Source organism: Peromyscus eremicus, chromosome X (genome assembly GCF_949786415.1).
Source record: "Peromyscus eremicus chromosome X, PerEre_H2_v1, whole genome shotgun sequence".
Classification (NCBI taxonomy): Eukaryota; Metazoa; Chordata; class Mammalia; order Rodentia; family Cricetidae; genus Peromyscus; species Peromyscus eremicus.
In genome coordinates, this window is record NC_081439.1 from 90154182 (window position 1) to 90179187 (window position 25006).

General features: G+C 39.5%; 1 protein-coding gene across 1 annotated transcript; it reads left to right on the plus strand.

Annotated features, from left to right (window-relative positions):
- Positions 1-5859: 5859 nt before the first annotated feature.
- On the plus strand, positions 5860-18881 carry Nxt2 (nuclear transport factor 2 like export factor 2). Its single transcript, XM_059250246.1, has 5 exons — positions 5860-6031; positions 7081-7174; positions 8111-8197; positions 16640-16784; positions 17549-18881. Exons 1-5 carry the CDS (start codon positions 5940-5942, stop codon positions 17728-17730), a joined length of 600 nt encoding a protein of 199 aa, XP_059106229.1. The 5' UTR covers positions 5860-5939; the 3' UTR covers positions 17731-18881.
- Positions 18882-25006: the final 6125 nt, after the last annotated feature.

Below are 25006 nucleotides of genomic sequence, written 5' to 3' on the forward strand. Positions count from 1 at the left end.
GGCCTCTGGCCTCTTTTTCTTTACTTGTTGTTACATATATGCAATTTTGAAAAGGTAATGTATCTGAGAAGGCTTTTGGGAATCCAGTGCCTGTGGTGTGATGCCTTGGTGCAGTGGGGAGGGGCTTGGACCTGCCTAGGCTCAGTGTGCCAGGCTCTGCTGACTCCTCATGGGAGACCTTGATTTGGGGGATGTGAGGATATGGGGTGGCTTGGGAGGGAGGGCTGGGGAGTGGGAGGAGGGAGGAGGTGGGATCTGTGGGTGGTATGTAGAGTGAGTAGAAAATTTCTTAATAAAGAAAAAATGAAAAAAAATAAAAGGCAATGTATTAATACTAGAATTCAGAAACATTGAAAATAAAATGATGGAATGAAGTTATACCAGACAAATACTAAAAATATTGATTAGGGACATAACTCAGTGGCAGAGAGCTTATGTAGCACAGGTGAAATGCTGGGTTCAATTCTTATTACCATAAAATATTTTGTTACTGAAAACATTAATATATTTATGTTATCAGAAAATATAATTAAAGGTAACAGAAAAACTGAACCATGACATTAGGTCCATAAATACATATTCTTTCTGTTTGGGAAGGCAGGCAGAGGAATCATGTATTGTCTTCATAATTTTTTTTGTTTTGACTGGAGTTTGTGGAAGGGTGAAGTTTGGGACATGATAGGAAGGAAAGAATACAAAAGAAATGGATACTTAGTATGAAGAAGACTTCACTGGTAGAGCAAAGCAAGACAAGGAATTTTTCAAATTTTAGTTTGTCATCTTGTTAATTAAATGCTCATCTCTGTCAGAATCTTTCATGGCAATATCTTAACAATCATAATCATATTTTTCTAAGAAATGTGCAGACTGGATGAACCAGAGTCTCAACAAGATTTCCTGATACCAGAGAGCTCTACTAATAACAAAGCCTTATTACATGTTTTTATTCTGAAAATAATTAATTGAAGGCAAAGTTTCCAGCAGGGAGTTGAAAGAATTGTTCTCCCTTGAAGATAAGACTTGTGAATGCCCCATAGAGGAGGCAATTGAAATGTAATGAGGTGAAAATGGATTATGCTCTCACTTCTGTGTCACAGGAAAAAATAATTCCCTTTACAGGAAATTAATTCACACCTTCACTTCTTTCAGAATGGATTCAGAATGGGGTTGTAGGGAGATTTACAAAGGGAAGAAATTTTATTTGGTCACTCAGGTTCAACCACATACTCTATAAGATTTTAATTGAGTGTCACTGGTTAGGGTGTTAAATATGTGAAAATTATAACATATTCTTCACAGGAATATCAAATCTACTAAAAAATGAGTATATAAATAAGAAAAGGGTGATTACTAGAGAATATTTTAAATATAAATTTCATTGTGTCTATTTAAGGTAGATACTATACTACTCATCTCACAGTTCCCCAATTTCCTTCTATAACAAAATCATCTGCGATCTATTCATTTACCCAATTCCTGAATACAATGTACTACAACTAACTAGGAACCTGTGTTGTGTGCTAGCTCTCTAGACTGCTACTTTGTGTCCTTTGACCTGCATCTCCCCATTCCTTCCCCTATTTGCTCCCAATAATCAGTTTTAGTCTCTGCATATGACAATTTTTAGATTCGACATGTAAAAGAGATCACACAGTATTTTTCTTTCTATGTCTGGCTTATTTTACTTATCATTCATATTTTGTCAAATGGCATGATCTTTTTTTAAAAAAACATTATTATTTCTAATGACCATATACATTATTCGATACTGTGTTGGTTTGAATAAACATGGATCCTATAGGTCCATATATTTGAATGCTTAGTCACCAGAAAGGGACACTATTTGAAAGAATTAGAAGGACTAGGAGATGTAGCCTTGTTGGAGGAAGTGTGTCACTCGGCTTTGAGGCTTCAAAAGTCCATTCCAAGACCAGGCTCTGCCTGCCCACCTGCCTGCCTGCCTGCCCCTTCCTCCCCTGCCAGAGATCGGGATGTAGCTCTCAACTATTTCTGTAGCACCATGCCTGCTGCCATGTTCCCCACCATGATCATAATAGACTAATCCTCTGAAATTGTAAGCAATTAATTACATTAAATTAATTAAATCCCCAATTAAATACTTTCTCTTATAAGGGTTGATATCGTCATGGTGTTTCTTCACAGCAACAGAATAGTGACTAAGACAGATACCACGACATTTTTTCCACAAAGAGTTTCTTTTTCTCCTTCTAAAGACTGAATAATATTCCATTATGTCCACACATATACACATATCACAGTTTATCCATTCTTCCATTCGTGGATACCTATGATTCCATATCATGGCTACTGTGAATGCTGTTACATATCAACAGGCAATAAAAACACCGCTTTCTAAAGTTACTTATACTCCCATAATTATTGGAGCATTATATAGATATATTAGTTCATATTCACTAGGATGGCTGTACTTCAAAAGACAAAAGTATTGGGGAATACATAGAAAAATGGAAACTCTTATATATGCTGGGATGGAATGTAGATGGATGTAAAATGTAGGCAACTATGGAAATCAAGCTAGTAGTTTCTCAGCATATTAATTATGTTACCATATGGTTCAGCAATTCCACTACATGGTATCTGAAATGTGCCCACATAAAAATTAACAAGAATATCCAAAGAAGCATTATTTAAAATGGCCAACATGAGGAAGCTACTCAAATAACAATCAATGGATGAATACATAGATGAAATGTGTTGTGTATGTATAGTGGAATGTTATTCTCCAAATTGAAAGGAATGATGTCTTGACATGTGCTATAAAAATATTCTTAGTGAAAGATACCAAACACAAATGATTACATTTGTACAATTCCACTTCCATGAAATGTACAGAATAGGTAGATACCTAGAGTGAGGCAGAATATTAGTGTTTGCCAAGAGCTGCATTGAAAGGGTGAATAATAATCAGCTGATAAAGGGAAACATATTTATAATAATGCTTGAATAAATCTGTGACTGTATGAAAGCTCTTGGAACTGTATGCTCTAAATGAGTAGCTCACATTGTATATAAAGTATGTCTAAATCCAAGTATTTCAGAACACTGTTCAGTATGAATAAGATGCTTTCCAGTTAGAGACCCGAGAGCAAGTGACTGACTTCTCAGACCGCCCCCACCCCCATTTTCTAGATTATTTCTGCTCAAATCTGATGCAAGAGAAAGATTCAAGGAAAGATTGAGGTAACTACCAAGAACTTTAATTCCCCTAGGTCTACACTATAAAAGAGCTTGTTGTACAATACAGCTACAAGGAATCCTAACCAACCCCAACTATTGCTCCTATAGTCTGTTTTGCCACAGTTCCCAACTCCCTCCTGGAGTGCACTGATGCTGCTCCCTACCTCCCAAATTATCTAATCTCTCCCAACGTCATTTTATCAGAGCTTGGGATGTCTCATCTCTGATATGTAAAGGAAAATGCATTTTTCAAACAGAGAACACGTGGGATTCTGAGTGACTCACTTGATTCTCACAACAGTGGGCTTTTCAAAATACACTTACTTATGTATAGTTATCTGTATGGGGGTAGAGGGAGATGCATGCCATGATGAAAATGTGGAGGTCAGATAATAACTTGCAGGAGTTCATTCTCTCCTTCCACCATGTGCATCCTGGGGACTGAACTGAGGAGGTTCATCAGTTTTGGTGCCAGGCTCCTTTTCCAATAAGCCATTTTGTCTACCCCAGCAATGCTTTTGAGATATTATTTCCATTTTACAGGTTGAAAGACTAAGTTTTATAATGCCTAGGTAATTTCTTCAAAGTCAGAGAGCTAGTCAGGAGCATGGTTAGAATCTGAACTCAGACTGATGGCAAAAATCGTGTGTTTAATCACAATGCTATTTGTATTCACGAAAAGTCCTTTAATACAGCTCCTAGTCGCTCTTCATACTTTCAACAATGGCACTCTTATCTAGTGAAGATGAACCTCATTTCCCACCTGGTGTTTTCTTTCCTACTGGTTGTTTTCTTGTCCTCCCTGCCCCAGCGCACATCCAATGGGTTTTTCAAATATTTTCAGTTCAAACTTTCAACTATCAGAGCCCACTAGTTATTTCTATGTCATCATTTTACCCAGCCTCACACTTTTGTGACACCTCAGTGCCATTCTCCTATCGTAAGACAAAATGAGGTGCAAGAACAATCAGTTCTAACTAATTCAATCTAACTCAAGTATCGAGCTCTTCTCTACTCCTTTAGCATTACTGTCCATCCCAGTAGCCATGTCTACAGTCCTAAGAGTAGCATTCTATACACTGTTTCTAGAAAAATGTAATGAGGGAAAGCTTCACAAAAGTGATCATACTTGCCCAGTTACCTGAAGGACAGGTAGAAATGGAGTAAACAAATCAAAAAATAAGAAGAAATAATGATATATAAGTGAATGAATAAACAAACAGCACAGTGTGTTGATCAGACAGTTTGGGTCTGAAATTCTGGGCCCACTCGCTGTCAGCTTGTTTTAAAATGTTTATATGTATGTGAATGTGCCTGAATGTATGAAGACTTATCACATGCATACTGGTGCCAGAAAAAGCCAGAAGATGTCTGATCTCCTGGAACTGGAGTTATAGACAGTTGCAATTTGACTAATATGGGTGCTAGGAACTGAACCCAGGTCCCCTGCAAGAGCAACAAGTGTTCTTAACTACTGAGCCATTTCTCCAGCCCAGAGCCATGTCATCTTAGCAAAGGTTTTTGTTTTGTTTTTTCTCTTTGAGCTTCATCTCAAATTCTTAAAAATATGGGTCATATTAATATCTACCTCTCTGTGTTTTGTGAGGATTGAATGAAATCATATAAAATACCTTCCCTCATTCAAGAAAAGCCAACACCAATATAATAATGAACAGGAGTCATTTTGTGGAAAAACATAGTTTACTAGCCTTTCTTAAATTTGGGAGAGAACTCTGGGAAAAATAAAACCACAACAAGGTAGGCTTTAAATATTAGGAGGACTGCGGGTGTGGGGATAGAGTGACTAAACTTAGAGGAGGTAAAAGTCAAGGGAGCTGGTGGAAGGGGAGAAGGAAAAAGGAAGAGAGGTTAATAAGGCAGAGAGAAAGAAGATGAGGTAGAAAATGTTTTAGAGATTGGCCAAAACTAGCTACTCAGAATTCATTACTTGGAATTCCTTTAAAATGTATTAATACTTACTTGATTGTTTGCCGCTCTTGTTTGTCCATAAGCTTTGTAAAGATACTGTGTCCACTACGTTCACTGCTTGGCAGAGAGCACGTTCCACAATGCCCAGAGCACAGTAAATGATTATAAATATTTGTTGCAGCAATGAACAATAAGAAGAGAACCAACAGCCGGGCGGTGGTGGCGCACGCCTTTAATCCCAGCACTCGGGAGGCAGAGCCAGGCGGATCTCTGTGAGTTCGAGGCCAGCCTGGGCTACCAAGTGAGTTCCAGGACAGGCGCAAAGCTACACAGAGAAACCCTGTGTCGAAAAAACAAAAACAAAAAAAAAAAAAAAAAAAAGAAGAGAACCAAAAATCAATAAATAAATCATGCAGATTCATGCATAGCTGACGAAGAAGAAAATATAGATTAGAAATTAACTGTAGAAAAATCAGTTTAAATTTTGGACTTGAGAGTCTGAGAAACATGAGAAGCATGCAGAACAGTCTCATTTTCACTATTAGTAAGATTCCATACATATAATTTCAGCTTCATAACTGTAGCGCAGAAGTTATAAAACTGTGACTTATTAGTATATGAAGAACAGTGGAGCATCACGTGGGAGTAGCTGCCCCGGAAGTAATAAGAATAAAGGCAGTAAGCATCATAGCAGGCAAACCGGAAGTGACTGAAGCTGAGTCGCGCGCGCAGTCTGAAGAGAAGGCGGTTGCTGTCGGTGCGGTCGTGAGAGCTCGGCAGAGAATAAAAATATGAAAAAATACAGTAATAGCTGGTCCTATGAGGGCAAACGTTATGGAAGATCTGGCTATTCCTCTCAGGATCCACAAACAAGCTACAGATAGTAAGTTTATAGAAATATTTGATTCGAATTTAGAAGTCTGTCAAGGCCGCTTTGGGATTAACCGTTTTAAGAAATGGTGCCAGGGTACTGAAGCCAGTTTGACCCCGCATTTTCATTACTTAAGCTTAAATCTTAGTCACTTCGTAATCCTGTTTGTTGGTCAGTTTGTTTTAATAATGTGGTGATAAAATTTAACTCACAGTTGCCTTAAATAATTGAATATGGATAAAAATGCTTAGAAAAGTGCTTGTAGTCATTACTAAACTGTTTCTGATCAGGCTGTGCTGAATAAGCTGTACACCATAAAACGTGGGATGTTGGGTTTTGGGGGTTTTTTGGTTTTTGGTTTTTTTGTGGGGTTTTTTTTTTTTTTTTTTTGGCTTTTTGGGGAGGTGCTTGTCATTTAATCCCGTCAGTGTGGAGGAAATCAGTAAAATATTTGTATTTTAAACAGTGGAAAATTTTTTAGGTATCCAACTAAGACATTAGTAGCAGAGGCTCAGAGTAGAGAATGTTCTAGAACTTTAAATGGTTTTCAGCCTCTCGTGCAGTAGGCGGTTTTCTGAGCAGTTCCTCAAGTTCTGCCCCCGTTTCCTATTGGCTACTAACCTAGGTTTTCCCGTTTCTCATTGGCCCTCCAGTTTTGGGCCCGCCTCCTGAAATAAAGACATCCTGGTAATCGGGCCCTTTATTTTTAACTTGTGCCAGGACAGGCAAATGGAAAATTGAGATGCGTTTGTTTTCTGTGTTAAGATTACAAGAGCAGGGTGGTTTGTTTTTTTGTTTTGTTTTGTTTTGTTTTTTTAAGGGGGGATGTTTTGTGTTGTTTTTTTGTTGTTGGTTGGTTTTTCTTTTTTTCTCTCTTTTATGCTAATAAACAGTTTGCAAGTAATTAAAACAGATGGACAGAATCAGTTGGAACTGAAGGGAACTGCTGCTTAAAATTGCAACATGGGGTGATTTTAACACCGGGATACAATGGGCAGGTTGAAAAAATCTATGCCTTTGCCGCCTTTCATTTTCTTGCTAAATATTTCATCCTTCCGCAGCCAAAGGAACCATTCTCGTGGGGAGGTAGTGACACCTCCACTGCTGGAGCGCAAGGAGCACACGGTTTCAAGCTCCCCCATGGCCATGACTGTGGTGAGTGCATGTCACCATGGGGTGCTGAGGAGCTTGAGCCTGGGCTGCAGAGGGGAGGGGAAGCTAGAGCACAGCCTGGACGCTTGAGCAAGTGACTAATCAGGGTCTGGCTTGCCAGGCCTTGGGGCAGGGCTTGCTCCCTCCTCCCCCACCGTCCTAGAAAAGATGGTAGGTGGGAGGAAAGCAACCATGGGTGGATGGGGGCTCAGTCATTTACAGCTTACAGTGACGGCCTTTGCATTGGCGCTTTAAAAATCAGAATCTCCTGATCACTCACAAAGAATGGCGATTATTTTTATTTCAAGAAATACGACTTTCTCAGTAAAAGGGTGGTGGCAAAGTTACTTAATCAGGGATCTTGCAAGAACAGTCTGAGGAGAATCGTTTCTTGGTTTTTGGAATTCATTTACAAACAGTAGTGAATGTTTATTTAATGTAAGAAAAGTTTCTGAGTGAGGCCGTTTAGAATTTTCTAAAATAGTTTTTAGAAAGCTCAATAATTTTTGAGCTTGGTCATAAGTTGAAACTCAACACTTGCTCAGTGACTATCCACCCCTCACACCTTGTCTACACCCACACCCACCACTCACCCCCAAGTTACTGTTTCAATGGTGTCCTTTTGTAGGTGAATGTTTTGTAAAATACTGAGGTATTCTTTACTTAGTTTTCAAGCAAAGATCCCAGAGTTATATGTGAAGAGTGAAAAGGGGGATATGAACACGTTCTAAAGACATAGACCTTAAACTAGCAGCAGTTTGCTTTCAAAGCTGAAAACGTTTGTGCCTTGACCTTTAAAATACTCAAATTTATGTGATAGTGGATTTCCCATGCAGCTTTATAGTGATGAATATAAAGTGATAATAACTTCTGTTGCATATGTTGTGCTGTGGAGGATTGGTGGGATTGTGATTTACCTTTGTGAAAATTTTCTTGTAGGATTTTAAAACTTATGTGGATCAGGCATGCAGAGCTGCTGAGGAATTTGTCAATATTTACTATGAGACAATGGACAAAAGAAGACATGTGAGTTTTATAATCTCTGTTGCTCTTTGTTTAAATAACTTTTATCTGACCCACATAAGTAATTACTGTGCACACATTCTTTAAGAGTTGTTTTTATTTGGTTACAGTTTGGTGTTTTATTTTTCTTTTTTGATGTTGTTTTATTTTCTTGGTTTTGAAGGTTTCTGTATTGCGTTTTTGTTTGGTTTTTTGAGAAACTTCTACTTGGGAAGCTAGGGAAAGGATCTAGAAGGACTTTGGGGAGGGGAAGAATATGATCAAAATATATTTAACTTTAAAAATAGTTTTAAATAATAAAAATATAATATTGCAAGATATTTGATCATACTTTGAGCCTGGAGCTTTCATTGTTTACTGGAAAAAACTGTTTCTGGTTGTGGTGTGGCTCAGCCCTAGCACACACCTTTTTTTTAAAAATTTATTTATTTTTATTTCATGTGCATTGGTGTTTTGCCACAGGTGTCAGGTCCCTTGGAACTGGAGCTACAGACAGTTGTGAGCTGCCATGTGGGTTCTGGGAATTGAACCCAGGTCCTCTGGAAGAGCATCCCTGCTCTTAACCACTGAGCTGTCTCTCCAGCCCCCTAGCACACACCTTTAACACAAAAGTTTTCTGCTTGAGTGTCATAAACAGGATTAAATAAAGTCAACCATAGGTCAAGAGGTGGAGCAGTTGACAGGAAGTGAATATAGGATTATCATGAAAAAACCATAGAGGGTAAGAGGGAGTCAGGAGGATGGATAGAGAGACACACAGGAAGTAGAAGGAAGTAGAAAGGAGGGACATTCAGTTTGAGGAGGCATAGGAGAAGGGGGAGGCTTCTGGGATGTCAGCTGAGGAGAAAGGTCAGTGCTTTCTCTGACTCTCTGAGCTAGCAGGCTTTCACCCTAGCATCTGGCTCCTGTGTCTTTATTGATAAAATCAAACGATTAAGATTTCATTAAAACCAACATTTGGTACACAATGTGGGGCACAACCACAAGGACAGAGAAATCATGCCAGCTGTGGACAAACTGAGAAGCCATCAGATTTGGTAAGATACCTGGGAAGTTCTCAAGGAGAGAATTTAAGTAATATTAAAAGGAAAAATTTCCCCCATGTTAAGGATAGGAAATATAATATGGGGCTTTAGGATCCTATACAGTGTTACTTTCGATGGCTTAAAAATAGAAGCAGAAAATGAAAAGATAAATGACTTAACTGAGATTGACATAGTACCAATTATAATCACTATCAGTCTGTAAATTCATATTTTATCCTTAATAGCCATATTGTTTTTTGTGCCAAATATGAAAATGGGTTTGATAATTATGCCAAATATGAAAAGTGGAGTGATAAGACACAAGCCTTAGAAAGACTTATAAATGAAAATAAGAAAAATGCTCAGACATGGAGGAATTTAGACAAGAACCTACCATGCCATCACATGGTGAAACTGAAGAGGGGTGGGACAAGGTTGTTAGAAAACCAACCTTAGCTTATCCAGAACTACCAGCAGACAGTAGACATCCCCAAGGTTAGAAGTTAAATGGAATCCTATAGAAATACCGGATTTGAGGAGATTTAAGGAAGTAGTCATTTCATATGGTATGCATATGTATATTTTAAAGATGCGTTGACCTCGGAATGGAAACCTGGATATGTGTGTTACGTTAGGGAAGATTTTGCCTTTGTTTCCAAAGGAGAAGAAAAGCTGTAAATACCATCTAGATTGATAAAGATTAGATTCGAACAGGAGAGACCTCCTGAATAAGGAGAGGTAATAGTTTATCAGACAGTTTGGTCATTCAGTCCAAGTTAACTTATAAAGACCAACAAATGCTTTTCATTTAAACAGGCATGAAAAAATAAAAATAGAAATAACAATATTTTCGAATGATAATTTACTAAAGGCACACTTGCCTTACTGGCATGAAAGGTGAATAGTTTTTCTTGAGCCACATGTCTTAATTCCATGTTAGAATGTTAGACTGTAATTGCCATCCAGCACATGCCATCTTGGACATCAGCTTTTGAGTGTTCTTAAATAAAATGGATATTTTTGTTGTTTTGGTTTTAAAAACATAGTTAAGAGATTTAAAATTTTGTAAGTAAATTCAAAAGGTTACTATAGTTCAAACTTGTTTTCTAAATCTCTAAGAGCTGAAGTTATTTGGAGTTAAGATAAAAGATTTGAGCAGGACCCCGCCTGGGCAGCACACTAGAGCTGACCCTGTTGTGTGTGTGTGTGACAGATGAGCCATCCCTGAGGGCATGAGAGTAGGAGTGCTGACCCCACCCCCACACCCCTCTACCCCTAGCCCCACCCCTGCCCCCTCTCCCTGTATGCCCCCTACAGCAATCAGGAGAGAGGGCCCTGCACCTTGCCCGGTCAAAACAATAGAGCTGACCCTGGCAATCTAAGTGTGGAGGACGGGGAGCTGAGGGTATGAGAGCAGAATTGCCCCTCCCCCTCCCTGCTGTAGGTTGCACTGGAGGCAGACACATAAGAATTACAATGATTTAAATGTAAAAGCCACTTGCAAAAGGCAGGCTGAAATTCAAAGTGCATGTCCTTTGTGATCTAAAAATAAAAACACTTAAACCTTGAATTTATATATAAAGAGAACAGGGAAACGGGTATGTTTATCCACACTTACTGAGGTATATTTAGTTTCAGAATTTCAAAAGAATTCTGTAAATTAAAAGATAATAATTTTTCTGTTGCCAAAAAACATCTTGCCCTAGGAAAGATAAAACCTTCCCCAAAAGGAACCCCTTTTTTTTATTATATTGTTGTTAAAAAACATAATGTAACAAGAAAAGAAAACAAGTTGCTTATAGACTGTATGGTAAGGTATTAGTGGGGATGTCAGCTCTGGAATAATATCATAAGTTTGCCTTTACCTAGTACCATGCTCTTAGGCAAAGTCTCAACTTTTCATGACCTCATTTTACTTTTAAGTAGGAAAAAAAATTTGCAATGCTGGAAACTGAACTCAGGGCCTTAACATACTATGCAAATGCTCTACCACTGTCCTGTATCCCCGGCTCAGGAATTAATTTCAATACTGCACATAACATTGGGTCCAGCATACCTGTACTTAAGTAGTTGATCATTTTTTTTGTCCCTTGAATTAACATAGTTAAATAAACAGTGCTGGTATGGAAAGGTCTATATTTTCAGGGACGTCTCCTGGTTTTCCTCTTTTATTTTCTATACTAATGGAAAATTTCTGATTAAGGTTCATAATAACTAAAAATCTCCCCAGTAGTGAGTAACTCCACCAATGCAATAAGTCAGATCGGGCCAAATTAATAAGTCCAGGTTTAATCTGAGCAAAACATTCCCAGATGGTCCCAGGAAAGAGGAGAAGCCATGAGGGGAAACCATGAGGGGAAGTCTGTGGGCCAGACGTTAAATACCTGCCAGAGGTGGAGCTTGCTTGGCTGGCTCTTTGGACAGTGTCTGGAGAGGGCAGCTCCAGGGGAGATTCCCCAACATCCCAACCATTTTGGGTATATGTAGAAACAGGTTCAAGTCAGGCTGCTCCCTGCTGGCAAGGGATGATGTGGAGCGGGGGAGTTGGTGGGGACACACTCAGCAGGAGGTATGGGTGAAGAAGCATTCAGTTTGGTACCATCCCGGAGACATCAGGCATCTGTTCCTTGGGGAGGCGGAGAAGACAAGTTGCTAGGAGAAAAAAAAATAGATTATTAACACTGGCCCCATGAACAGGACTAGCCATGGGGAAAAAATGGAACAGAAATGTGCCCTGGTTGTACAGAAGAGGCAAGGGTGAATGTGCCAGATGAAAGAGCAGATATGCCTTTGAGTCTAGAAAGCTGGTACCAGCACTGATGTTCCAGGAGCTTCAGGGGATGGCAGGCCAAATGGATGGATGATGTGTTCAAGAGTACCTGACCCATCACATCTGCTGTTTCCCTGGAGGTGGGGAGTACATCCATCCTGTAAAGGTGTCAATAAGAGTTAAGAGATAATGGAGCTTTTTATGAATGAGCATGTAGGTGAAATCAGCCTGTCAGTACTCACCCGGTTGGTGTCCTCAGAGCTGGTGCAGGGGCTGGCATATCTGGAGGGCCCCCATGTGGGTTGGCCTTGGCACAAGGAAAGAAGTAGACCTCTGCAGAAACCTGCAGGTGTCTGTAAAACAACTGAAACAGATTCATATCTTGGTGTCATAGCAAAAGGCTATGGCTTTGGGTTAAAAGGTATGAACATTTTTCCTAGGGTCTAGTTTCAGCTTGATGAAACACACCTTTAAGTCTATACTTAGAGGACAACCAGAGGTAATTTACTGAACAGAAGACATTGAGTGAGTAAAGGAGGAGGAGGGAGGAGGGAGGCTGAGGAGCGAGGGAGGAACAGAATTGAAAATGCCTGCAGGCTTCCATACCCTCTCCAATACTAACCAGTCTCTAAAAGCTGGGACCAGTAAAATCCACAGAAATTTAAGAACTTCTGAAAACTGTCTGTAGTCAGTGCTCTATCAGTTTATAAGTACCCTCATCATCAAACACCCTCAGATCTGAGAAGGGTAAGTAAGAAGTGAGACAGCTTTCCAGTTACCTAGGCAATTCAAGGTTTCTCCATGGTCGTTGGGGGCGGGGGGGGGGGGACAGAAGTGCCAGAAGCAGTACCTGTCTTCAGCTGCCGAGCTCAGAGTATCGGACAGGACTTTCCTTTGGGGTAGGAGTTTGGGGAGAGTGACCTGCCTTGCCTTGGCAAAGCTGGGCAGTCGGTTTCCCTGTGTCCTGTTCTTTCCATCTGAACAGGCTCTTGGCAGTGGTTGCAAAGCAGGATTTGGCTGCGTGGCTGGCTTTTTGCCACATTTAAAGCAAGCTTTAAGGTGCAAGTTCTTCTGTGGCCTTGGAGGAGATACAGGATGCTGCTAGGGGTCGGCATGTCTCTAAGATTTTTTATTAAAACGCCATATTCTCAGATCTCTGAAGCACTTGAGGATCAGCGGAACAAAATCTGTTAGATATTTCTAAACTAGACAAATGTTTAGCCTTACTTAACTTTGAGAGCATTTATAAGTTAAATCTGGATTTACAATTCACCCAGTTAGTTACAGCTTACCAATGTTAGTAAAAGCAAGGTTAGAAGGAATATTTTTTAGTCTCTAGTTTTCAGCTGTGGTCCTAAGATACAATCATAAGGCAAAACCAAGTTTTAACATTACAGACAATTTAGTGTTTTTTAAAATCAAAATCAAGGGGTTTATTCTTAGGTTACAAAATCTGGCTGCCAGCAAGATACATCCCTATACACGAATGTACGGAGGTACAGCTTTAATACCTCATTAAACCAGCATTGTTTTACATCCTATCTTTTATAAACCTTGTTTTTAGGACAGGACAGGGATTATCATACAGAAATCTATCCTAATCCAAAATAACTTGGAGACCTAATGTCTCCTGGTGGACCCATTTCCACATGGTCATCTCTTCTCTGTCTTAATGGCATCTGGTCCGCATGGTTGTTTTAAATTCGGAGTTACCAGTTTTAAGTTATTTTTTTGTTAGAGATTTTTAACCATTCCCAATTTCTTAACTATTTTTCTTTATAATAAGGTAGAGTGGGATAAAATAACGTTTTCTGTCATTACAAAATCTGAGCCCAAGTAGCTAGTTGTGAGCATAGCTGTGCTGTTACCAAGACACATGGAACACATAATCTCAGGCATTCAAAACCAGTCAAAAACAAGCACACTGTAACCACATTTCTATCCATACACATGAAATAGACGGGACTTAAGATGAGCAAAACTTTCCCCAGGAAGCCATCCATGTCAGATGGCCAAGTTAAAAATCCTGAAATAAGAGTTTACAGAATAAGCAGAATGTAAGAAAGCATAGTAAAGACATTTCCTGGCCATGGCAGGCAGGCAGGCGGGCGGGCGTTGTCCACCACGGTGCTGGGCTCGAAGTGGCAATGCCTCCAGCACTGAACCCAGAGAAGGCTGGGAGAAGGGGATGAAAAACAGTAGCAGCAGGCTGCCTGAGCTGGAACAGCAAGCGAAGGATTTTGGGAAAAGAGATTTTTAGGAGAGAGGAAGGTGTAGCAGAGTTTATTGAAGGAGAACAGAATAGTTAAGGGCAGAGCGGGTGGGTAGAATTTCAGCACAGTACGATGGGGGGGGGATGCCAGATGGGAAAAAGGGACCCCCACCCCTGGGCTGCAGCATGGCACAGTGACAGCGTTGGTAGGAGGGAGGGAGCAAACAGAGACAGACTACTGCAGGCATAAGAGGCAGGCAGCGGCAAGCAGGGAACTCTGGGGGAGGGTGTGGAGACACAGACCATCAACAAAAGCATGAGATGGAAGGAAAGCAGGGAAAGAGATTTGTTGGGGAGAGGAAGATGTACCGGCATGCAGCAAAAGCAGAGTGAAGGGGTCGGGGCAGAGATGCAGAGAAACAGCAAAGGGGATGCTGGTGGGCCGAGAAAAGGGGTGTGATGCTCATCAACCTGGATGAGGGACCTAATTTGGATAAATTTCATAGCAATTGGAGATGAGACTGAACCTGCAAGCATCCATTCAGAAGGCTTATTCTGGGGGGTTGAAGGCTACAAAAACTGCATCCGGTCTGTAAGCCTACTGACAAGAATGGTGTGCAACTGTCTCTCCGATGTGGAACATCTTCGGGACAGGAGAATTCTGGAATGGGCCTGGGGCTGGAGCTACCTGGTGTTGCAATGACCTTAGCAGGTGCTCTGGAAGTCTCCAGCACAGAGGGTCAAAGGCTTGGAAGGGATCCTGAGTCTTTTATAGGCATTTTGGTTTGGAAGTGGGTGGCTTACCAAGTAAAGTCAGTCTGGTGCATCAGAGGATGTGGTATGTGTGTTGGGGGCTCACCCAGGCCAACACATCAGATAGATGATAAGTAAAAATCCCCCCGTAGCAAGTAACTCCGTCAATGCAATAAGTCAGATCAGGCCAAATTAATAAGTCCAGGTTTAATCTGAGCAAAACATTCCCAGATGGTCCCAGGAAAGAGGAGAAGCCATGAGGGGAAGTCTGTGGGCCAGACGTTAAATACCCTCCGAAGGTAGAGCCGCTGCTTGGCGGGCTTTCTTTGGGCAGCTTCTGAGAGGGCAGCTCCAGGGGAGATCCCCAACAGTTCACAACTGTAGCTGATGTTCAAAATAAGGATCCATGTGATGTAGATGTTTTTAGTAGATCAAGATCTTATGTCAGTTTTTTTATTGTAATTTACCCTTCAACTCTAAGGAATTATTTCAGTATGTGATCAAATAGTCTTGCCTTAGTTTCCTACCAGTATAGGACTCTTTTATTATTTAAAAAAGAACGTTGGTGTTTTTTTTGTTTTTTGTTTTGTTTTGTTTTGTTTTAAGAAAGAAGCACACCTTTAATCCTAGTACTTGGGAGGAAGAGGCAGGCAGATCTCTGTGAGTTCAAGGCCAACCTACTCTACAGAGTGAGTTCCAGGACAGTTAGGGCTACACAAAGAAACCCTGTCTCGAAAAACTTAAACAATGAAAAAAGAAACAAGATAAAATGTGTTGCTATTGCTGACATGGACCCGGAGGTGGGAAAGGCTGTGACTGCAGAGGTTTATTGTCCTTTGTCATGAGTATTTGTCACTTGTCCTGTCTTGGTGTTTCAAAATTAAAGTAGCCTGCTGGTTTTAGTAGCACAGGTGTTTAATCCCAGCACCTGGGAGGCAGAAGCAGGCAAATCTCTAAATTCAAGGCCATTCTGGCCTACATAGTGAGTTCCAGGGCAGCCAGAGCAACATAGTGAAACCCTGTGGGTGCAACAGAGTCAAGTTCATTATCAGTGCAAGGGTATGTGTGAGCCTTTTCATCCAATTTCACTTTGAGTATAAAAGAAGTAATGTGTCACTTGACCCAAAAGAGTTAAAGCTATTAGATGTTGTCTCATTTGGATCTTATCACATTTATTGTGGTCACTCCACTTAAGTGCTTCTGACTCTTTTGTACTTACTGTGGCAATACAAAAACATGAATTAGTCCCTGCATAAAAGCATCAAATGATTCCTATGTATTTAGTCACCAGAATTAAAGCGCGTTAAGGACGTAATTCTCCGAATTGGAAATGAGAAACTTAAAACAAATTTGAGACTGGATATGCTTGGGATTTGTGATCATTTAATTCATTTTCAAATAGCAAAACCTTAAAACTCTTACTGTTTGAAGAATGCAAGTTTTTCTCATTGAATCTAAAGTGGAAATATTAAAATTATATGAATTGCCATGTTTATAGAGTCGGATAATACCTATTTAAGGCAAGATAGACTTCATGATCACATTGTTTTCCAGTAGCAAGGTGGCAAAGGAAGTGGAGATGGAGACAGAGTCATGAAAATGTTTACATTTCATCTATAATCTTATGCATTTCTAGAAAATGTTGCAGAAAAATTAATTTTTAAAAAATTTTCCTTTATTTTTAGGCAATTGTCAGGCTGTATTTGGACAAGGCCACTCTAATCTGGAATGGAAATGTTGTTACAGGGCTGGAAGCCCTTACTAATTTTTTTGAGATGTTGCCTTCCAGTGAGTTCCAGATCAATATGTTGGACTGCCAACCAGTTCATGGTAAGATCATGATCTTTCAAAGCATCTCCTTTATTTGCTGTTAGTAAACATTGAGGTTCACACCTAAAGCAGCAATAACTTTTAATAGTAGATATATTTACTTATTTGAGTAAGTGAAGTGTCATGAAAAGTAATTTATACAGCCAGGCTTTGGGACTTTTAGATGCTTTTCACTCCGGAGAACTATCCAGTTTAGATAGTGTATGATTATTGGTTATTACAATTTATATGAGGAATTGCAACTAAATGTGATTTTTGTTGAAAAGGAGAATGCCTACAGAAAAAAAGTCTATGCTGTATCATAGATTAATATGTTTGCGGTTCTGTTAACATTTCAGAGAACCGTATTCTGTGAAAGAATGACATGATAGAATTTGATTCAGTAGTTGATGTAGTGTATAATATTTACCTCTAGATGGAGTACTTACTATCTTAAGTAGTTGTTTATAGTGATATTTCCCTGTATAGTTCCTGAAGAATGGCTTAAGAAGCAAACTGTGAATGATGTTAGATATCTAATGAAATATTAGTACATATAGGAAACAAATGGTCATGTTAGATTTATAATCTTTATTTTGAAACTTAAGAGTACCCCACAAATCTTTCTGGATAGAAAAATTACCTTAATTTTTTTTTCATATTCAACTTTTGACTTCAGGATGCATGTTCCAAGTGCAGAACATTTATGAAAAAATTTTAGCATTCCATTATAAGCTTATTTAGACATGTAAATTGCTATCTTTCTCTTGTTTGTGTTGCTAAAGAGCAAGCTACCCAGTCCCAGACTACAGTTCTCGTTGTGACCAGTGGAGCTGTGAAGTTTGATGGAAACAAACAACACTTCTTCAACCAGAACTTCCTGCTGACTGCACATAGCACTCGTAACAGCACTGTGTGGAAGATCGCAAGTGACTGCTTCCGCTTTCAAGATTGGGCTAGTACTTAAAGGAGCAAAAGCCCATTCTCTAGGTCCATTAGTTCCAGCAGGAGAGGTTTAATGTGAATTAATATATTTCATTGCCTAAGTACTATATACCAGTACCATATACCAGTATGTGCTGAAACAAAAATGTATGTAATATATTTTTTATTCCTAGCAACACTTTTGCTAGAGCAGTTGCCAGTTTGGATTATTGCCCCTAAGAACTTTAAAGATAGTTTTTTTTACATACCTTATGTATACATTCCACTACTGATACTCTCGGGGTAATATTAAACATGACCCAGGTACTAAGATGCTCACTGTGAACCCAATCTGTTGCACAAATGGAGTCCTTTTGTAATACTGTCTATGGAATAGCACAACATAGCTCTGGAGGAGGAAGTAGTGGCTTTTCTGTCCTTAGGATAATTTTTCAATGAAGCACATGCCTGTTTACAGTCAACACTGGTAATATAGTTTTGATATATAAGCATAGATTTTTGAAGTCAATTCAAATTAGTTTATACACCAGTATTCTGACATATTTGAATTAGATATAAGGGTTTTATAGTCCGTATTATTTTCTTACATCAACATGTTTCCTTTTGAAATAAGGTGATCAACTAGATGGGCGAAAAAATGTGCTTGGCTGATACTTGAGTATTGGGTGCATTTAGTGGCAATAACACCTTTCCAACATTTTCTTGGCAGCTTCAGGTCAATATAGTTATGTGATAAGTGGTAGTGAAACTAAAAGCTTTAATGGGAGAATGGGGAATAGAAAATGTAGAAATCCAAGACTGAAGCCAAAAATGAGAGAGGTGACCAAGTGATAAAATCAGTTCTTGTTTCTTCCTGGCAGTATAACCTAGTTTGGGGATTTGAATCCCCGAGTCTTTTAAGTATTCTTGCCAAATGGTCATAAGTTTGCTTTTGTTCTAAGAATTGGATTTTAAGACCTTACTTCTCTTCATACGTGTCTCTAGTATCCATCCCAGTTTATTTGAGAACTTATATGAGTCAGTCGTCAGCAGTAAACTGAACTTTGTGACAGACTCTGAAAGTTAGAAAGAAAGCTACTGCTGTCTCTGTGCACCCTGAACTCCGAAGGCTCCCACATCAACTTCAGGCCCAAAGACTTCTGTATGTTACCTACCACCCACATGAATGGTTTTCACATCAACTTCAGGCCCAAAGACTTCTGTATGTTACCTACCACCCACATGAATGGTTTTCGCCTCTGCTTTTTGTACTATCAACTGTATTATCTACTATTTAAAGTTGTCTTTAATTTTATAATTTGTTTTTATGTGGCACTGGATAAAAGAAAAATCAATATTAAAACATTTCTGCCTATAGTTAAAAAAAACCATAAAAACAGAAAAGATCTTCATGATAAACTTTAAAGGAACAAACTCATTAATTTTAATGTTTTAACTTCTAGAGAAAAAAGATGTGTTTTTAGTTTTTAGTTAAACTTTAAAATTCTTTGTAATTAAATATTTTAAGCCAAATATGCTAACTTTGTTCTGTAGTACAACCAAAATTAAATTTTTATCACTTAATTTTAAAACTGGTAATTTACTTTGGCCCAGAAATACACACTGTATTTCTAATTAATGTATTATTAAAACTGAATTAAATATAAGGGGATGGAACTGAGATTAAAACCATTCCTTTTTTCAGTGCTTAGCAAGACTTACACGTTCTATTCAGAGTATGTTTACACTTATTTTGAATTAGCTTTTTGAAAAACTACATCTTTAGCAGAAACAATTAAAATGCCCAAGTACTACCCTTTCTGTTGGTAGAGAACAATCTCAAAAGCTGGGTACAGCTAGCAGTAACAGAATTGAACCATTGTGAATTACTTTATCCATACTCTGTATAACTCCATAATCTGTATGACGTTTAAATAGCTGGAACTTCTCACATATGGACTAAACTATATTTTTGACATGTTCATACTTTTATAACTTGAGAAATACAATAAAAATGGCATTTTGACAAGTTTTCTCAAATCTTTCTTAAGGTGTTTTTGTATTTAAGTTCCCAGAATGGGAGCTTATTCTTCATAAGCCTCCTTAAAATGAAAAAAAAAGTTAAAATGTTAAAAATAATAGTAGATAATTTGGATTTTTTTCTTTGTCATTTCTATAGTCCATCGTTTTCTCCCTCTTTTCCTACCAAGTATTCCCATTGCAACTCTTTGAAGTACCAGTGAAGTTTGGGGTGAGAAGTTAGAACTCTTAACATGGAGAAAATAGCTGAAACATTATATTCAGTAAGCATTGAAACAGAAATACATTTGTATTCCAGAAATATTTATTCGTTCAGCTTTAATGTTACGTTAAAAATATGTCAAAAGGATCTGGAGAGAAGGTTCAATGATTAAGAGCTGATGCAATACAAAAGAAAAGAGACTAACCCTTGGTGTTATTTACACAAGAGTTGGCCTGATTTGTGCAGAAGAGTCCTAATCTCTCCCCTAATCTCATTGATCTCTTGAACAAAGGCTATCTACTATATATTGAACAGCATGTCAAATGTATTAAAAAGGAATGAGGAACTTTTGTCTTAATCCTTTACAGAAGTCTTGCAAGAGAATAAATTGGTTTTTTGGTCCTATTGACTCAGAACAGTACATGAAACCACAGTGAGATATATATAACCCCATGTTGCTTTCAACATTTTTCTTAATGGGTGAGATGGGCATTGCTTTTAATGCCTCATTGTTTTCAGCACAACATCTTATGTACATACATTATTCCGATCGAATAAAGGATAAATGTGGTATTTGGGAAGGAAACAAGAAGTCAACTAAGCAAATAACAGCCAAAGAGATAATCCTCTTATTCTAAAATTTCGCTGGATTAACTATTGCCAGCAATTAGAGGGGACATTTAGTAGACAATGCTTTCATTTGTTAACATCTGTTGTAAGATTGAATGTGAGATCGGAAGGATAAGCATGCTTTATTCTGGTTGATGTGGTAATCCAGCATTCAGGAAGCAGAGGCAGGTGGATCTCTTTTGAGTCAGGCCAGCCTGATCTACGTAGTGAATTGCTGGACAACCAGAACCACAAGATAAAAAAGATAAAGTGCAAATAGTCCATGTGCTTTAACACAGCCATGTATTTAGCAGGGAAATGGTAGGCCTTTTTGACTTGAGAGTTGATTGTAAATCAGAGTACTTTTTCAAAACATTACCAAACTGTTCTAGTTAATATGTTTCCTTTGCCAGGTCCTTCTACACAAAAAGATTTCTCTTTGGGCTATATAGTTAAATCTAGCCTTCTATAAAAAGCAATAAAAGGTAGAGGAGTGTGCTGGGTGGTGGTGACACACGCCTTTAATCCCAGCACTCCGGAGGCAGAGGCAGGCAGATCTCTGAGTTCCAGGCCAGCCTAGTCTACAGAGTGAGTTCCAGGACAGTCAGAACTGTATCACAGAGAAACCCTGTCTCGAAAACAAACAAATAAACAAACAAAAAAAGGTAGAGAAGTATAAGGATTATTGTTGTAGTAATGTGTCAGATGAAGGCTTTTAGGTTACAGTCTGTATTTGTGGTTAAATGTGCAATAAAGTTCCAGATAGTAAGGGCTGGTGGGACTACTTAGCTATTAAGAGCACTAGTTGCTCTTCCAGAAGACCTATGTTCAATTCCAAGCATCCACATCATTGCTCACAGTGAAGGAATCTGATGCCCTCGTCTGGCCTCTGCAGGCACTGCATGCATATGGTACTCAAGGATACATGCAGGCAAAGCACCCCCTATGCATGTCAAATAAAAGCAACTCTTAAAAAAACATATTTCCGCTGGGCGGTGGTGGCGCACGCCTTTAATCCCAGCACTTGGGAGGCTGAGCCAGGCAGATCTCTGTGAGTTCGAGGCCAGCCTGGGCTACCAAGTGAGTTCTAGGAAAAGGCGCAAAGCTACACAGAGAAACCCTGTCTCGAAAAACTTAAAAAAAAAACATATTTCCAGATAGTTTGTACAAAGTTTACTCTGACTCACAAGCTGTTATATTTTACTTCACAACCAATTATTAGAATGCACAAATAAATGAAATGTTTATAATTCATACATAACCACACGATATACTCCTGGAATTTATTTATTATTTATTTTGTTTTTTCAAGACAGTTCTGTATAGCCCTTGCTGTCCTGGAACTCACTCTAACAGACCAGGCTGGCCTCAAACTCAGAGATCCACCTCTGCCTGCTAAGTGCTAGGATTAAAGACATATGCCACGAGTACCCTGCATGGAATTATATTTTAATTTCATGCTATTATTTTTTGTTTATTCCAGTTATAACCTGCTCAGCTGACTTTTAGATCATCTTTCTTTTTAAAGATTTATTTATTATGTATACAGTGTTCTGCCTGCATGTGTCCTTGCAGGCCAGAAGAGGGCACCAGATCTCATTACAGGTGGTTTTTGAGCCACCATGTGGTTGCTGGGAATTGAACTCAGGACCTCTGGAAGAGCAGCCAGTGCTCTTAACCACTGAGCCATCTCTCCAGCCCCTACTTTTAGATCATCTTAAAGGATTGAATCAATAGTTGGAAAAAGACAAAAATTGAACTACATGTATCATCACTATCCCTTTCTCATGGGGAATGTAGGGTCCGCCTCCAAAATAATGGGCCGTGTGTCAGTGATGTTACCCTAACGCACAAATTATCAAAACTTTCTCCTTTCATGCTTATCTTCTTTAGTGAGGGCAGTTGTATTGGTTACTTTCTATTGCTGTGATAAAACACCATGAACTTCTAGAAGAAAAAGATGATTTCTTATTAACAATGCCAGGCAGTATCCCTGATGACAGAGGGGAGATGACAGACAGGAACAGCGAGCTGAGAGCCCAAATCTTGAACTGCAAACAGGATTCGGAGAAAGCAAACTGGGAATGGCTGCAGTCTTTAAACTCTCAAAGCCCAACTCCAGTGACATACTTCCTCCACTAAGAAAAAACACATACCTTCCTGAACAGCACCACTAGCTGTGGTCTGAGTATTCAAATCCCTATGGGGGCCATTCTCATTCAAGCCAACACATTCCATGCTGTTTTTCTCTTGAAATCATACATTTTTATTTTATTTAATTTTGCTTCACATGCTTCTTTTCACTGTTGATCTGCATAAGAGTGTGGTGGTTTGAATGAGAATGGACCTCATAGGTTCATATGTTTAAGTACTTGGTTCCCAGTTATAGGGACTGTTTGGGAAGGACTGGGAGGTGTGGCCTTGTTGGAGGAGGTGTGTCACAAGGGACAGGCTTTGATTTGAGGTTTCAAAGGACTAGTACTATTCCCAGTATCTCCCAGTGTCTATTGCCAGCAGCTTGGTTCAGAGAGACTGAGTTCCCTGGAAGGGAGCTCATTTTATGCCACTCCCAAGGTTTTGGCACCAGATGAATGAAAAAAAAGAAAAAGGAAAGTACATGACTGCTCCTAGGTATGCTGGAGGAGAAAATTTATTGTAAATAAAAGGGAGAGCATAGCCAGAAGCAGAGATATTGTGGGAATCTAGCAGAGTCACTGAACGTTTTCTAGACGTACTTTGATCTTGAAGAAATCTTGTTGGAAATCAGCGATTGTTTTCTGTGACTTATAGAGTTATTTTTCTGAAGCAGCTTTACAGCCTTTTTGTGACTTTAGTTACAAGACAGTCCTAGCACACCTGGAGCTCTTGAATTATTGGGTACACAATAAAGACTAAAGTGGCCAGGTGTGATGCTTTCCTTCAGAGAAACATATAGATTAGATCAGAGACTTTAGTATGAGGAATTGTTTACCCCCCAAAACAACTTTGTGTAACAATCAGTAAGTACTCCTTTGAACGGCTGTTCAAGGTTCATTCCAGAGGTTGGACCTTTCTGCTGCCACATAGGCCTAAAATTCATCTCCCCCCCCCCACCGGAGCTGGGGACCAAACCCAGGGCCTTGCGCTCTACCACTGAGCTAAATCCCCAACCCCTAAAATTCGTCTTGAAGTTAGTTATTCTCTTTCTTTAATGGTCTCACACAACACAGAACATTTGACACAGAGATATCTGGGAGAGTCCAGAATGGACAAGACCTTGAGCTATGTGAGGAGAGGGGAAAGAGGACATGAAGGTGCAGTACCCAAGAGGGAAAAAGGTTAAAAAAAGGGATGGTTAACCAAAATGGCTGGATTATATAGGGAAGGGCAGCCCAGCCTCTGGGCTAGAGAGTTCAGGGTAGAAGGTAAGGTATGCTAGCCATAGCCTGTAATAGGTAGGGACTGAGGGATGCTGGGAGAACTTGGAGGACAGGTCTGCTTTGATAGGTTAAATAGGCACCTCAGTCATTTGTCCCAGGGATTGAGACTTAACAATAGGATACTCTTGCCTCAAATGACAAATGACAATTAGATTTATCAACATCTCAAATCAAAATCACTGTGGACATAAATGCATTTAAAAAATAAAAAAGAGAGACGTCAGAACACTGTCCATGAAGGAAGTTGTGTGAGATTTCTGAGAGCCTGTGAGAAAACTCCAAGTAAACAAGACTAATAGTTTAGCAGCAGAAGGTGACCTTGGCGGGTTGGAGCCAAGGGGTACCACACAGTCACAGCATGCAACAGAGCTCATGTGGGACATTTGTTGGGAGGAGGTGCAGAGGCGGCCTCTGAGGGAGAGCAGAATGGAAGAGAGATGGGGGTCAGGAAGGGCTTGCCTTTTATAAGGGGATATGGTGCATGTCCATAGGCAGAGTGCTCTACTTAGTGGCTGTAGTAGCTACAAGTGTCATATCTTGGTTGCTGCTGTGTATGTGTCCTACTAGGTCCCTGAGAGCAAGCCAGTGTAAATGCCTGAAAGCTAACAAAGCCAAGAGTCATGTGTCCTCTGTTCCCCCGTGACATGGATTGTTCTTGGAATGTGCTTTGCTGCCCCTCCCAGATGGAGTAAATAGGAGTGGGTTTTACTTGACATTACCCATCATCACACCCAGCATTATTCAGAATGATGTTTCCAAGATTGAGTTTCCTGTATAGCGCCTAAACCCATGTGGCCTTGCCCTTGTGACTATATACAACTTGAACTCAGGTGAACTTTGTTCACATGACCTTGCTTAACCCTCAGAATATAAATTGTCTGGTGCCCTGAATAAAGTTGGCTATGGCATGAGACTTAGTCCACATCATTTTAGGCACCGCTCTCCCAGGTACACGACACCAAATAGAGTGGTAACAAAATGATGTGATGCTCTATTTTTTTTTTGTTTCAGCTCCCACTCTCTAAACAAGCATTTTTTGAGGGCCTACT